At 33.8% G+C, this 17,912-nt stretch overlaps 1 protein-coding gene across 4 annotated transcripts in view; it reads right to left on the bottom strand.

The window, feature by feature from the left end:
• Positions 1-3,299: 3,299 nt before the first annotated feature.
• The window catches only part of LOC106876878 (uncharacterized), a 239,926-nt gene continuing 225,313 nt past the window's right edge, over positions 3,300-17,912 (bottom strand). For all 4 annotated transcript variants that reach the window (XM_089353736.1, XM_089353737.1, XM_014925617.3 and 1 more), the window contains 4 exons: positions 14,997-15,077; positions 9,446-10,735; positions 7,152-7,328; positions 3,300-5,300 (listed from right to left, as the gene is read on the bottom strand). In XM_089353736.1, coding sequence (XP_089209862.1) covers positions 5,137-5,300; positions 7,152-7,328; positions 9,446-10,735; positions 14,997-15,077 — 1,712 coding nt within the window. In that variant the 3' untranslated portion in view covers positions 3,300-5,136. The remainder of the gene's footprint in view (positions 5,301-7,151; positions 7,329-9,445; positions 10,736-14,996; positions 15,078-17,912) is intronic.

The following is a 17,912-nucleotide window of genomic DNA, read 5'->3' on the forward strand; positions in this document are numbered from 1 at the left end:
TTTGGCAGCTCTGGATTACTGAAGAGACTGGCAAGACTACCGCATGCAGATGACATGTAACCATTGTCACCTTAAGGTTTGGAAGTTGAAAAACAAAGGAAACCATTTAAAATGGATTCAATATACCATACATTTAATGAATGCTGTAGATTCTGGAGAACAAATGAAGTTGACTAGACGTTAGATATTTAATGAGTGCCAACGATTCTGTGGAACAGACAAAATCAATGAGATATCAAATATTTAATGAGCATTGTAGATTTTGTAGAAGTGAGCAAGGTAATAATATATCAGTTATTTAATGACTTTAAATGACTCTAAGCAATAGATGATGGACTGTAATTGGTTCTGTGCAACAAATGTAGTTAACAACTACAATTGATTTTGGCCAGCAGTCTTGATAAGAGATAATTAATGAATTGTTTTGCAGGTTGTGCATGATGCAGATAATCATATGCAACAGATGCAATACAGATGATAGACAGATCATGGTTGTCGGTGACTGATCATGTATAACAGATGTAATATAGATAATAGAGTTAATATTTGCAAGTAATTTTGAATAGTAGATGCAAAACAAATGACAGACTGTTCAATGACTATAGAACTGCAATACAAATGGCAGAGTGTCCATGACAGCATGCAATTCTGTACAACTGATGCCATACAAATAACAGACTATCCATGACTGCAAGCAACTATGCACAACACATGTAGTACAGATGGCAGACTGTCCATGACTGTAAGCAATTTTGTGCAACAGTTGCAATGGCAGACTGCTCTTGACTCCAGACAATTTTGTAAAAACAGATGCAACACAATCACTTGTCTTTTGAGCGCTTTATGTTATAGCTACAGATTGTCCATCATATATATTTCCATGTGGATTGTTAGCAAAATATACTAATAAAGTAAAAAATAAAAAGTGAATAAAGAAGAAAGAAAAATATATGAGGATTATATATGTATGTGTATGTATGTGTGTTTCAAATAGTCGGTTTTGAAAACTGAACAATGAAGAAAAATGAGAGTGGAAATTGGTGTGGGGATAAATTGAAGAACATGCGAGGTACTCGTTGTTAATAATAGTGTAATATTTCTTTGTAATACATTATAGATCAGTCAATTAAACAAAACCCCACCAAAAAATCAAAGGTGGAGTAAAAATTTTTATCCAATAAAACACTTGACTGATTAATTCATTGACTGATCAATATATATATATATATATATATATATATATATATATACATACACATATAAATATATATATATGTATACACATTTTAATTCTAATTTAATATAAATGTTAGTCTTAAACAAAAATCGTTGTGTATAGGCATATATGTTTATATACATACATATAGTGGATTTATAAAGACACATACATACACACACATATGCTTTTTGTATAAATATATGTACATATATAAATATATATATATTTATATATATATATATATATATATATATATATATATATATATAAAGATATGTGTTGTGGGTACAGAGACATGTATGCAGGTTTCTAAACACATACACATCTCTTCATATGTATAAACTTACATACATAAATATATATACACTCATGTACTAGACATTCTTATGCATAAAGCCATGCATATAGACATACAGATATTCATACCCAACACACACATTTAGAAATTTACATTCCACAGAAATGTGTATAAATTTGTAAACACACACAAAAAAATATATTATATATTTGTGTTGCAGCAGATGAGAACATGGCTGACTTAACAGCATCACTTGGTGAGTGAAATGAGATGATGTTTGAGAAATTTATCCAGGTTGGTTCAAATAGCATCCTGTGGAGAAGGGATACAAATATCTCAATGAAGTTTCAAACGTAGTCCAAATATGTAAATTGGTTGATTTGAAAAATATAGGCAGGAGTTATGCACAATAGAGTTGGACCAGTCAAAGCAAATTCTTAAATATACATACATACATACATACCTACATACATGCATACATACATATATATGTATATATACATACATACACACAAGCATATATTATACATACATGCACACACTTTAAGTTAAATATACACATACATCTGCAGACACATACATACAAAGAAAATAAAAGAAAGAAAGTGTAATAAGGAGAAAGAGATAGAAAGGAATATGAAAGATGAATCTATGTCGATACACATATGACTGTACTGATTTCTAGCTCGGCCACAAGGCTTTATACCTGTGACTATATTAATTCCAATGCACAGCAGTATACATATACATGCATCTGAACATATTCATACAGATATACACACTCATACAGCAGTACACACACACACACAATTGTATACATGCAATAATGCATATACACAAACAACTGTATGTACGGATAAGCTCTACATACATCCATGATTGTACACAATATAGTATGAAACACACATAAACACATACATACATGCCTTTTGAAATTGCTCACAAAAGCTTTTAGATACAAAGAGAAAAGAAGCTGAAAAAAAAAAGGATCAGATGTTGAAAAAAAGTGAATTTTAGATGAAACTGAATAAGTTTATTAAAACAATAAAACATAAGGAGGGTTTGAATGAAGAGAAGATGAAGAAAGATAACAATATAAGAGAAATGAGATGAGAACCAGGCAAAATGTGTTTCTAATGGTGACAGTGTATACATTAGCACCATTTTTGTGTATTTTTTTTTTCCATCATTTTTATTTTTGTCTATATTTATGTGTATATATGAATGTGTGTAACACATGTCTATGTTTCAATGTTGTATGTGAACATAATTATATACATATATATGTATACACACACACACACACACATACATACATACGTGTATATGCATAAATGCACATGCATGCAATTAAGTATGCATGAATGTGGGTGTGTGTGTGTGTGTGTGTGTGTGTGTGTATATATATATATATATATATATATATATATATATATATATATATACAATTATGAACATATATAGTAATATATATATGTATTTATAATTACATTTGTAAATAAGCAAATGTATATTTATAAACAATGCATATACATATGTATTGTATCAACATACACAAAAACACATAGTGTTATCATCATAATCATCATCATCAACAACGATATAACTGTAACAGCAATTTTTGTCTATACTACTTTGGCTTGGACACAAACACACACACGCACACACACAGCCATAAAACAGACAGGTAAATAAGTTAAGAGGTAATGTACAGAATGTTGTATGCAAAAATTTCTTTGACTGATACTTGCCACTTAATGGCAATTGTTAGTGACTATCAAAGAAGGGTTGAGGGAGGTGGTGGTGGATAGTTTAAAAAAAAATTAAAAATTAATCTCTCAAAGTTAGGACAGATATTTTACATATTGGCTTCACTAAGCAGTATCCATGGTCAAGACACATTACTGTAAAATAATCCAATACACTAAGTCACAAATAAGTACCACACACTAGGAACAACTTATCACTATAAGCATCAGCACTGTTAATAATTTGTTAATAGACAAAATGTGAGGGTGCATGGCCGAGCGATTTAGGGTGTTTCACTCATGATTGCAAGTTAATGGTTTCAGTTCCCAGACTGAGCGGTCCATTGTGTTCTTGAGCAAAACACTTCACTTCACATTGCTCTGCAATCACTTCAACATCTAATGTTTAACACACCATGCACTTGTACAGGCAATGTTGATTTGATGGAGGGAGCGAGCTTATGTACAGCACAAACATTTGATCGCTATAAACAAATCCTATGTGCAGCTTGGTCAGCAAGAAATTTTCAGAGTGGTCTTTCTCAGACTCGAAAGAACAGAAAAAGAAAATGCCTTGTTAGCTTGTACTGCTGAGTTCTCATCCTTCTATGGGTCTTTAGGAATTGCTCTAAGACTCAACCTCAGAATCAGAGTTTAAGAATTGTCTCAATTTGTCTTACTATTGGACCAACATACTGGTTTTCGTTGGTATGTGATTATTAGTGTGTATAATAATGTAATAGTTTCTTAAACTTATGATCAAGCACATATATCCACCATTATGGATTCCATAACAATAATGTTTGTTTATATATATGAATGCAGACATAGCCATGTGGCTAAGAAGTTTGCTTGGCAATCATTAGGCCATAGGTGCAATCTCTATGTATGATGTCTTGCATGTGTTTTTATCATCTTGTAAGTGAAACTGGGGAGATAAAAACTGTCAAATTGGACTCTATAAGTAATTCAAAGGTTCAGCATTGTTGTTGATTCTATCAGGATTATGTTAAGGGTTCAGGTGTCTAGGAATACTCAGCCAATTACAATTCAATGAATAAGCAGTGCAGGTAAATGAACAACTAGAGTACTAATCACTGAAAATATACAAATATACATTCACACACACACACACACACACACACACATGTATATTCATATACACATACATATATACATACATGTATATATATGCACATACATATTCATATGCATACACATACATGTACCACACATACATATGTATACACCTTGTGATACTCCATAATATTATTTTCTTCATATGTTGTATTTTCTGTATTGTTTACTCATTTTCTGTTGATTAAGATGCTGTTACATTGATGATGATGATGATGATGATGATGATGATGATGATGATGATGACAAGGACGACAATGATGGTGATGATAATGATGAAGATGTCATTGATAGTTATAGTGATGGTAGTAGTAATAATAGTGTTGGTGGAGGTGTTAATGCTGACAGCACTGTTATTGTCTTTACATTTATTTTTATGCATTTTTTTTCATTTTTTAAAAATTTTATGAACATTTTACTCACAGCCAAATATTGCTTCCCCCAATCAAGGTTCACCTACAAGGATTAAAAGAAAAAATTTTTTTAAAAAATGAAACATACCAATTTATGGTAGTTCCATTATTTACAGGACAAGGAATACTGGTTTAATGGGGAATAGAGGGGGATTAGATGCAAGTCGGCTAATTGAAATCCCTAACTGCATTCTCTCACCTCGGGCACAACTGCCCCTCACTCAACCGACATTAGTGTTAGATAGAGTTAATCAAGAACAGTGAGAATGTCGGCGTTACATTCTGCAAAATTGTAGAAAATGCATTCATCGCTGTTTTGTGCTAGGACTGAAGATTGTTGTTGTTGTTACTGCTGCTGTTGTTACTGTTGTTAGCATTATTTCTGTTGCTGTTGTTACTGTTGGTATTGTTGTTGTTGCTGTTGGTGTTGCTGCTATTGTTGTTGTTACTGTTTCCTCGAAGAAAGGATTCAAGAAGTGACATCACTAGAAGGATAATGAGAAAAAAAAAAAAAAAAACAATGTCAGGAAAATATGTAAATAATTAATCGGCTGTTATTTATTAAAGACAAGTGCTAGTTATCATTGTTGATATTATGTAATTCCATATTTTTTTTTTACTAGGCTGACCAAAGTTTTGTGAGTGGACTTGGTAGATGGAAACTGAAAGAAGTCCTTTGAATATATATATAAGTGTGAGTGTGTGTGTGTATGCATGTATGTTTGTTTCTCTTTGTCTAGATATCATGCACTACTTGTAAACAAACGTCATTTTCACAAGTGTTGTTGCTCATTTGCAACCTTCCAAGGAAGTCTGTCCAGCCATTGTGCTGCTCATGTCTGGATGACAATGGGAACTATTACTTTGCTTGGAAACAGATAGTGGTTGGTGACAGTTAGAGCATCTTGCTGCAAAATTTCTGCTTCAATGAATCTTGTCTGATTCAGACAAGCATGGAAAGTAGACATTAAGCTGATGATGAGACTGATATGCACATATACACACATAATAGGCTTCTTACAGTTTTCCCTCTACCAGTTCACTCACAAAGCATTGGTCAGCATGAGGCCATAGTAGAGATCTACACACTGCCACATAATGGTAGCAAACCCTAAACCATATGTTCCAAAGGGGACTTCTTAACTATATAGCCATGCCTGTGCTACATGTATGTGTGTGTGTGTGTGTGTGTGTGTGTGTGTGTGTGTGTGTAGGCACAGCCATGATTGTGTGATTAAAAAATTTGATTTCTAACTACATGGCATAAAGAAGAGAAGATATCACTGCAATCCTTAGTTATACTCACAGTATAATAGAATGCAGCTGCTAAGAAGAGAAAGTGATTGAGAAATAACTAACAGAAGTATGAGGGAAGGAAGCAAGAGCAAAAGTCATGGATGAAAGGGACATGTGTGATGGGAGGAGTGAATGATATGAGGGATGACAGGCTATTGATGTAGGCTTGATTGTGGCAGACAAGTATGCTTATAGATACAGTTACACACATATGCCAAGTGACATATGCATGTGTGTATACACACACACACACACACACACACACACACACACACACAAATATAGCTAACATAAATTATAATATCTGTTTTGCCATGCCTGAGTGAGCAAGTGGGTCTTCTCCCACACACCATACCACCAGTCAATGTGGTCTTTGTCATTTCCGTTGTGAGTTATAACAGTTTCTGATCTGTCTTCATTAATTTGTCCAAAATGTTCCTCAGTCTCCCTCTCCCAATAAGTTTCATTTACTTCAAGCTCTCGTAGCACTTTGATCTTAGCCAAAAGGCCAAGAAGTGATCCATCTATCCTATTTATATGAGTATAATACATACTTGTATATAATATGCACTACTAATTATGGGCTAAAAGATCCCAAAAGTAAAAATATCTTATGTGTATATTATACACTAATTTTTCTTTAGTATAATAATAATAATAATGAAATTATTGTGTATAGTGCTCAGGTGCACTACAACTTCTTAGGTGCATAAAAAAATGTTTAGTCAAGGTAATCATAACTGCTGTTGAAAATATATTTAAAAACTTGCTGTATCCTAAAATAAATTTTTAAAAAGTTGTACTGCGGTGATGACATAGATTATTGAAAATTGCTTTGGTCAAAGATACAAACAACAAAATAGTGGTTACAATAATAATTACCAAACTTCAGGCCAACTGTCTAAGACTCTATGAAGTTGGTCACTGAAAGATTTGTTTTTGATTACCTTGAATTCAGTGACAGCTTTGGAAATATGTTGACATTACTGAAGATAAAGAAGAGCTAAGAGATTAAATAACCAGGAAAAAATTATACTCACCATCACTGTCTTGTTGAGAGACAGCACTAACATTATTGGCTGATAATGATGGGATGATGAAAATACTTGGTGCTGGTTGCTGAGAATTTCCTCCTAAACTGAAGACATTATTTCGCCCAGAAACAGGGCGTGGATTACCAACAATGATGATTTGTGGTCCAGATGTACCAGTCAAAGCTAGAAATGAAGAAAAAAGAAAATTTGAATTTGAATAAAGACACAAAATGAACTACAAATTAAGGCACAAAAAATCAGAGCAATTGTAACATTACAAAGAAAGCTGACAGAACAGTTATGACATGGAGATAACATATGACACAATAGCTATGAGATTAAGATACTGGACGTTTGACCACATAGTCATAAACACATATCTTGCTTCTGTCACTGTTTTTATGCCAATAAGCAAGTCTGGTTCACTGGGTAAAGTACAAACACAAAGTTCTACCTCAGGTTTGTATGATAAGTGATAGTAGCGATGGATCTCTGTCATTCAATGATGAAATTCAGTTTTACAGTTAACTAAAACTACCTTCTCCTGAATTGACGTCTAAATGGCTGAACATTTCAAAGACATGTTCATCCTTAATGTAATTCTCAAGCAGAATCAGTGTGATACAGCACATGACAAGGAGTACCTTTTGAATTGGAGGTACTCTTTGCCCGATGTGCTTCTATACAGTTTCCATCTACATAATTTCACTTACAATGTACAGGTTGACTTGAGGCCACAGAAAATCACATTTGCTCAAGATGGTATGCAGTGGGATCAAACCTAGGAGCTTCTGGGTCTTGAAGTGAATTTCTGAACTATTGTTAATAGTCAGAATGAAATAATCTTTAAAAGCAATTGATTTAAGTAATTAAAACATTCTTATCATCATAATCATCCCCATAATTTTAACCCCCTACTGACATGGATGAAGTAGCTCTACAACACAATGTTTCAGTCATGAAAGGATTGAAAAAAATATTTTCATTTCCTTCTATGACATTATTTCTATAAAGAATTTGAAAAGAAAGGGAAAGAATTATTTAATTTTAAAAAAAGAAAAAAGAAAAGAAAAAGAATTTAAGCTAGTATTTGCAATATGATTTATCAAAATAATCTCATTAACATTTATTTAATTATATTTTAGATGAGATTTTAAATTATGAATAATTTGCTGTCAGCAGCTTGGGGAAGTGAGTAACACAGGACGGAAGTTGGTTTTGGGCAAATTGGGTTGATAAGGGTTAAAGACATGATGTAATGATATCCACAACCAGGTGAAAATTTTGTTCAACTATGAAAGATCTAATAAGAACAAATATGATGATGATTCCACTATTATATCCTAATGGCCAAAGTAAGTTTATCCCAAGAAAGGTATGATGGTGTTGATAATAAATTCTCAGCCTCTAATTCATTTGTATCATTACTTACACTATCACAAATAAATGGCATGAACATTATGAGTAATTTATGTATCAGTGGTTGCAGGCCTATTCAAAGAATAATTACACATCAGTTTATTAACAAACTACTTAGATTTCACACATATTCCTTCATATCACTTTCACTGCTATACTTTGATAACGTAAAAATTGCCAGTTAGAAGGAGGTATAAAGAGTGTAACTGTTCTTTATTCCTCTTTCTACTCATCAAACCATACTCTTTTTACTCTTTTACTTGTTTCAGTCATTTGACTGCGGCCATGCTTGTGCACCACCTTTAGTTGAGAAAATCGACCCCAGGACTTATTCTTTGTAAGCCTAGTACTTATTCTATCGGTCTCTTTTTGCTGAACCGCTAAGTTACGGGGATGTAAACACAACAGCATCGGTTGTCAAGCAATGGTGGGGGGACAAACACAGACATATAAATATATATATATATATATATATATATATATATATATATATATACACACACATACATATATACGACGGGCTTCTTTCAGTTTCTGTCTACTAAATCCACTTACAAGGCTTTGGTTGACCCGAGGCTATAGTAGAAGACACTTGCCCAAGGTGCCATGCAGTAGGACTGAACCCGGAACCATGTGGTTGGTAAGCAAACTACTTACCACACAGCCACTCCTGCGCCATGCCTTTGATTCTTTAAAAAAAAACAGGACATACTGATGTGATCCTAGAACACAAAAGAATATGTGATGGCCACAGGTTGGAGCGCTTTTGATCGTAATTCCATTTGATCAGAGTTGACTTGGGGCTAAAGAACAGTAATTTCTTTCTTTTTTAAATTTCTGCAGTTACGTAATAAAATAACAGTAAGAAGTTTGTTACTCACAAGATGTCAATTGTGTCAATGGTGCTGATTCTGTCTGTAGCTGATTTGTGTGAGAGTCTGATGATGGCTGAAAATATGACTGTAATAATGTCTGTGCATTCGCTGAACACTGGACAGATGGGGGTGCATTGAGTTGCGGATTGTCAAGTTTTGAAATTGAATTTGGCAAAGACAGTTTTAAGGGAGTGTGGAATTGGTCTGGAGGTGACACCTGAATTGGTAACATGTCAGACACATTGCTCACATGATGAAGAGGTGGGTTGGACTGTTGAGCAGGATTAAACTGAATATGACTATTAGGTTGACTTAATGATGGACTATTGTGGAGTGTTTGTTGCTGTTGTGGTTGCTGCTGTTGTGGTTGCTGTTGTTGCTGCTGCTGCTGTTGTTGTTGTTGCTGCTGTTGTTGTTGTTGTTGTTGTTGTTGTTGCTGTTGTTGTTGCTGTTGCAGCTGTTGCTGTATTTGTTGTTGTTGTTGTTGTTGTTGCAACTGTTGTTGTTGTTGATGCTGATGAAGCTGTTGTTGTTGATGAAGCTGCTGTTGTTGCTGTTGTAGCTGTTGTTGCTGCTGCTGTTGTTGTTGTTGTTGTTGTTGTTGTTGTTGTTGTTGCTGTTGTTGTTGTAGTAATGCAGTAGCAGCTTCATGATAGAGTGATTGTGATTGAAACTGGGGTGTAGAACTGTTTGTTAACATGGGCGTGGCTTTAACAGATGAAGATTCAACCATCTCTGCTGCAGACTGATAATCAGTTGAAGAATTGTTCAGTTGTTGATGTGAGGTGGCTGTTGTCTGTTGTAGTTGCTGTGCCTGGTTCTGGAAGTCCTCACTAGTGTGCATCTCCATTGCTGTGGCACCCATCGATGAAGATGACAGTAACTGGTCAGATGCCATGCGCGTAGAAGACAAAAAGGCATCAGCTGATGGCTGGAGCTGACTGGTGGTCTGGAAATTGTGATCTGATGATGACTGGGGAAGATTAGTGGACTGGAACGAAATATTTGAATGAATCTGCTGGGGGGACTGGACTGGGGAGTTTTGAAGAGAAGTCTGTGAATGAAAATGGCTAGAGGAATCAAGTTGGGAAGGAAAATTTTCAGATGGATGGCTCTGTTCATGAAAGGATGAAGGGAAAGCACACTTTGTGTCAGTAGTGGATTCTTGATCTGGAAAACTGGATGGTACTGGCACTACACCATTGGCTGAAGGGAACAGATTTGACAATATCAGTTCAGGTGGAACTTGTAATCCAGATGTCTGAGAGTTCTGTTGCAGCAACCGCAAAACGTCAGCTGCAATACAAAAGATGGAATCACAATAAAAAAAAACCTTCAGATAGTATAAAAAAATCAACCACAGCTCACACAGAGCCTCTCTACAGTTGTATGAACTACACATTTATGTTACCCTACTACAGAATAATATGTAATTTTTTACAAGACACTTTTAAGTAAGGTTAAGCTATTATGAACACAAACACACAAGGTTTTGATTTCAAAACTTTGATTCAGTAGTGCTGGTTAGTACAACTCAAGGATACATATGGTAATCAAACCATTAAAATTGAAAATATTATTCTTCCAAATGTAGCACAAAAATCTAAAGAGATTAGTCATGTTAATGCAGCAATAAAAGTTAGCTTAATAAAATTTTTTAGATTAATGCAAGCAGCTGAGATGAAAATTCTAATATTTTGAGCAGCAACTTACATTTTCAGGAAATAAGTTTGAATTTTAAAATGTTTTTTAAAGGACTCTAAATTTTCTAAGAAAATATCAGAATTTGGGCTTTTCTTTGGAGAATGAGTACTAGGTAAAGTATGAACATTCTGTTTATTTTTTTCTACATTAAACATTGATGTTATATAATTTATAAGATCTGCAATGTAGAGTTGGTTGTATGATATGCAATGTAGTAATGAGAGTAGGTAGTCCATAGATTGAATGTTTTGCTGATTACTGCAGAATAGACAAAACAGTGTAATAGTAAACACATTTTGTTCCATCAAAACTTTATTACTGCTTCCTGAGGCAAAATTATTACTTAGTTGCTCTAATCTTCTTAGTTTAAAGTGGTTGATTAAATTATTTAAGTAGTGATTATTGATTGATTGATTTTCTCATACAGAAAAAATAATAATACAAACAACAACAACAATAATAATAATACTACTACTACTACTACTAATAATAATAATAATAATAAAAATAATAATAATAATAATAATAATAATAATAATAATAATAATAATAATAATAATAATAATGATGAAGATTTAAAATTTTTCCATGAGGATGATAGATGAGGTGACATCACAGATTACAAGAAAAATGAAAGCTAGTTAATAGAAATGATCATGAGAGAAACAGCCATGAAAACACGATATAAATATGTAAGAAAACGTCCCAATACGGGGATACCCACCTGGGGCCAATGGACAAATGTTATATATCCTGGATTACTCTGACAACCAAGATATGTACTCTCTCACTCTCTCTCTCAGCTTCTGTCTTGGCTTACAAGCATATACTGAGAGTTCATTCATTCATATCATGTTCATCACCTTCACCCAACTTTTTGCAAATTTATTGGATGGTAGCATTTTTCTTTCTACCCTCAGGTTTCATTCCAAGTGAGGGAAGTGTTTCCCTTCAGATCTTTTAATATCTACCACCACACTACCAGACAAGAAAGGAAAGATGTCTGCCCTTCTGTGAGAAAGCAAGGTATGTAGGCTAATCTTCACATTAGACTTGGCTTATTCTAGATCCATCCAAAACACAATAGCTGTTCAATGTAATTCCACAAGCTAGTAATACTTGAGCACTGATTGAGTCTATATCTGCATTAGCTGATTCAGAAAATCTTGTTGATATCTGACAGAGAGTAAGAACTACTTAAGCAAAGTTGTAAGACTTCTACACACCACTTGCTATTAAGTGCTCCCATACAATCCCAGCAAGCTTCTAAGACATCATTCCTGTTTCCACTGACTCTGATGAGCAACATGTTCTCAAGAAGGTTTTTAGATGTCTGGTAAAATTTGGACATTCTGACTGAATCAGGCATAAATAAGCCACTAAATAGAAGGACCACCTTTTCTGTAGTTTATGTCCAGGATCACAGACTTACAACAGAAGGTTCAGTATGAATAGGTAATCCAAGCTTCTTAGCAGTGGGATCTTGAAAGTCCCCTCAAAATTCTTTTGTCTGTGATTTATTTAAACATTCTCAAGTGCTGATTTTACTAGAAATCCTTGGGTGGATGTCTTGATTAGGTACTTTGACATCCTATACTTCTATGTGTATATCTTTGTTGTTTTTCATGTTTGTAATTGTCTACATGATAATAGTTTAGCATGATCCTGTTTCCTCATCATTTGATGAAAAGTTGGAGAAAGGTAGACATTGGTTGATGCCAGTGTTTATTAGTTTCTGTGTGTGGTTTGTATCTTTGTTGTGAGGTGGACTCCTGTACTGTTTATTTCTCAGTGCTACAAATAATCCTCTTTGGAATCCTGACCACTGTTGCTATTGATTATGTAGTGTGAGCAACATTGCAGAACTTGCCTTATTTTGGCTTTAGCTGACAGTGTTCTTTTCTGCTGGTATATACCTACTTTACTATTACCTTCATGACTCACTGGTCCATACAAGTTGGGATAAGGGTATATTCCTACATGGGGCAGTAGAGTGCTTCTTGGCCGGCACTTCTGAGAGGAATTTCCTATTTATGACATGAGTGAAGAAATTCACATCAGCCCAGATGCACCTAGGAACTTCTTTTACTTTGCTTTTCTCCCTACCTGCTCTTCTCTATCATACGCCTGTACATAGAAATCTGCCTGGTCATCTGTGACATGATTTCTGAAGGAATTTCTCTTGAGACCCTTCTGCTATGTCACCAGACAAGCTCACTATTTCATTTTTGAGTGTTTTGAGTATTATTGTCATTATCTTTATAGCTGGTATGTCTTAATAGTAGCAGTGCTAGTAGTGGTGTTCTTGTTGGCAGGGATAGCAAAAGTTTTCTATGTTGGTACCATAGTTGTTAGTATTGTTATTACTGTCGGTAGCTGTTCTTGCATGCTGCTCGCCACTGTGAGGGACAAAAATATTCCCTACATTATAGCTGGTGTTAGTAGTAGTCATGTTGGTAGTATGATATTTGGAATTATTGGTAATGTTAGACATTGCAGCCGTTTCACTACTGAGCAATTGCGAATCTCAGATGTCATCATGTAGTTTGATGGCAAACTCCATCTCTTCTAGCTAGCTTTCTACCATAAGGCACTCACCTTTGTGGTTACCATCTGCATTTGCTAATCTCTCATCTGTAGCTATGACTGCAGTTATTTTTCTTTTTTTATATTATTTCTTGTTAAAGAAAGAATTTTGAATTATCTTAAAACAAAATACACCCACTTAACCCTTTAGCATTTAAACTGGCTATTTCTGGCCAAAATATTCTACCTGTTTTGTGTTGAAACTGACCAAATCTGGCCTCTCACACATATCCTAATGTCATTATATAAAATAAGCAATCATATCATTGAAATCTTGAAGTTACAAGATAATGCATGATTAATTCAAAAACAATGTGAATAAATAAGCATTACATTTGACAGAGTAATCTGAATGCTGAAGAGTTAAAGAACAAGCAAAGGGAAAAAATTATTTTTCATTTTTCTTGGTTAGTTCTATAACAAAACAATGACAGACATGCCAGTTGGTTAAAAACAACATTGATTAAAGAGAGTTTGAGCAGTAAGAGAATAAAGTGGCACTCAGACTGAGAGTATTGATAATAACTGTTTCTGATTTTGGCACAAGGCCAGCAATTCTTAAGGAGAAGGGGTTAGTCAATTCCATTGACTCTAGTACTTGACTGGTATTTTATTTTATCAATTGCAAAAGAATGAAAAGCAAAAGCTGAAGTTGACCTTAGAATGGAAGATATTTTTTTCCAATGTTCTAACAATTCTCAGAGCTTTCCACCTTTTTGGTAGTAGTAGTAGTAGTAGTAGTAGTAGTAGTAGTAGTAATAATAATAACAATAATAATAATAATGATATGTGGCTGTCTTGTCTTAGCTAAGAATACACACATATGTACATACACATGCACACATATATATATATAAGCAAGACAGAGTTGAGGGCGTTTATACACTAGAAATTATGCCAGCATTATGAAATATCACCAGAAAAGAGGTGGATAAACAAACACCAGAATAGGTCTAAGAGACTGGATAAAGCATCCATTACTTGATGATATGCCAATCCACACAGATTGTTCAAGTCAGTCAGACATTATTATCAACAACCAGAAGAAGAGGAAGTCCAGTTTAATCAAAGTATCAGTCTCAACTAAAAGAATTTCAGAAATTATCTAAATATAAAATCATGTAACAGAGATAACTGGAATGTGAGGATCAAAAACAGGAAAAAAATATCCTTAAAATAATAATAGGTGCCTGGTGAATGATTTAAAAACATGCTGACAAACACATAACAGACAATAGTAACAATAACGCAACAAAATTGCACTTACTTATATTGTGACCAACAGGCATTGGCTGTAACTGGGGTGGTTCTACTTCCATTGGGGTTTCTGTTTTAGGGAGTGGTTCCACTGAAATGTTAGAAATGAAGAATAGTTTAAGGTGCCAAAGTAAAGAGATGTAAGAATATATAATCTAAGAGGGGCAAGGAAGAGAAAAATCAATGAGGTAATGAGCAACAGCCTATCATCTAAACAATAATAGAAAAAAAAATTTAATAATAATAATAATAACCATACTGTTTAGGAGAGTCTTCTTCAAGGAATGAATGTAAAAAAGTTGAAGGATTTTTTTCCATTTGCTCCCAACTTTTTGAGGGATAAAATTTAAAAAAAAGGTAATTAAATTCATTAAAAAATTTTCTTTTCAAAGATTTTGTTTTGGGAAAAAGAGAAAGTAAAAAGAAAAATGGAAATTGTGAGTTTTCTGAAGTATTTCTGAGTGATTTCTCTCACACTGAATCTCTCTCTCTCTCTCTCTCTCTTTATCTTATGTTTGTCTTTATATATTTTTAGTAAATGAACTTTGGTCAATGCAAATAAATTTAAATTAGTGTGAGCAATACATATATATGTGTGTGCACATATTTATGTGTGTGTGTGTGTGTGTGTGTGTGTGTGTGTGTGTGTGTGTGTGTGTGTACACTTACACACACACTATTTAATGTACATAAGATGGGACAAGCCAAGAAATTTCAAGGCAAAGAGTGAAGTATATGATTCACATACTGTCCATGGCTGGCAATGTTGTTACTAAAAGTTTCATTGATTAGTTAGATAATATCTTCAAGAGAAACATTTGTGACATAATCCAAAGTATTATCAGATGACCAATATATATATATATATATACACATATATAGGTCTTTTATGAAACCATTTTGGAAAATGTTTACTACTTCTCTTAACTGAGTGATAAATTTCTGAGCTAATCTCTCTATCTGTCTAGTATGTGTGTGTGTGTGTGTGGCAGGGGGCTACATTATATACAGGATAAGACCAAAGTTACAGCTACCATGCAGACTTGTTACTGCCTACACTTGTTTAAACCCCCACAACATTTCAACAGAAAATTGTTGAAATGATCAAGTATTTAAATATTTTGGGGAATATATAAGTCTCATCCTCCTCATCACTTTAATGTCCACTTTTCCATGCTGGCAAATGGCAAACAGAATTTGTTGAAACAGATTTTCTATGGCTAGATGTCCTACCTGTTGTCTATCCTAACCTATTTCCAAACTAAGCAATACTCCCCCATAGCTGAACATGTTCACACAGAAGATTTGAAACAAAAGACATCACTAATATGATGGTTACACTTGTTTAGAACTATCATGTAATGTTAATACAAGAAATACATAGATGTGTGTTGTGCATGTGTGAGCATATACAGGCACAGGTGTGCCTCTGTGGTTAAATAGTTTGCTTCTCAACTATGTGGTTTCAAGTTCAATCCCATTAAATGGCATGGCACCTTAGCAAGTGTCTTCTATTACAGCCTTGAATCAAACAAAGCCTTGTGAGTAGATTTAGTAGAAGGAAACTGAAAGAAACCTATATATACATACACATACGTATGCATGGGTGTATATGTTTTAGTTCCTCTCTGTTTTCACATTGCACAATAATTGTAAATGAATGCCATGTTCATACAAGTGGTGTCATTCATTTCCATTCTTCTGTAAAAACTTGTTTGGGCATAGAGTAATATCACCTTCTTTGGAAACATGTAAAGACCAACAACGGGAAGGGCATCTGGCCATAGAAAAATCTGCCTCAATGAATTTTGTCTAATCCATACACACATAGAAAAGTGGATATTAAAATGATAATGATGAATGAACAAACAAACGAACAAATGTACGTACGCACATACATAGGAATAAAAAGTTTTGGGTAGTTTACAGAGAAGTATATTGGTAATAAAGAACAATTCTTTTGTTTCATATGATTAACCTTTATTATTACTACCTATCTGTTTATCTATCTATCTATCTATCTATCTATACATACATACATATATATATATATATATATATATATATATATATATATATATATATATATATATATATATATATATGTATACATGCATACACATTCATAAATAAAGTCTTTATAAAAGGATTCAATACTTTTAATAGAATCAAATTTATAATAGATATTGGGCTGAGGTAAGGTGATTTCAAGTTTTGCCTCCAGTTGTTTATTCACTCAGACTGGTTGAATAAACTGTTACAGGTAAAACTTGAAGTCCCATTCAACCCAATATACACACATGCATGCACACACACATTTTTCTTTTGCATACATACATATCTGTGAATATATTTAATGCATGTACACACACACACACAAAGATAATTCTTGGTCATGGAACTTTAAGCAAGATCAAGAAGAAAACTTGGACTATATTGTAATATTCATCTCTCTTTTGATTTTGTGACTCTTTTTTTTCTTCTTGTTACTCTCTCTCTCTTACTTCCTTCTCTCTTTCAGGCACAGTGAATCAAAATGAAGCGATTGTAAAAATTTCTTTGCTACCAGTTCAGGCTTGGGTGACTGAAAATTTAATAAACACTTCATTTGTTGTATATGTGTACATACAGTTACACAGACAAATTATCTTCTTAATGTACCCTGTCCCCCCCCCCACACACACACACATATTTGGATGCAAACACCAACAATCTTTTTCTTTCTCTCTCCCATGCTGTCACTCATACACACACAAAAAATATTAACATAAACACACAAAAGAAAGAATCTTAAAAAAAATAATAATTATCTAATATTTTCTTGACGTAAATATTCCACAAAGACTTTCCATTGTTTTCAAGACTTGTGGGGAAAGGAATGAAAAAAATAAAATTAATTTAGCAAGATAGGACACAAGGCCATAGC

This window comes from Octopus bimaculoides, chromosome 6, assembly GCF_046866305.1.
Source record: "Octopus bimaculoides isolate indiv1 chromosome 6, ASM4686630v1, whole genome shotgun sequence".
NCBI classification, from domain to species: Eukaryota; Metazoa; Mollusca; class Cephalopoda; order Octopoda; family Octopodidae; genus Octopus; species Octopus bimaculoides.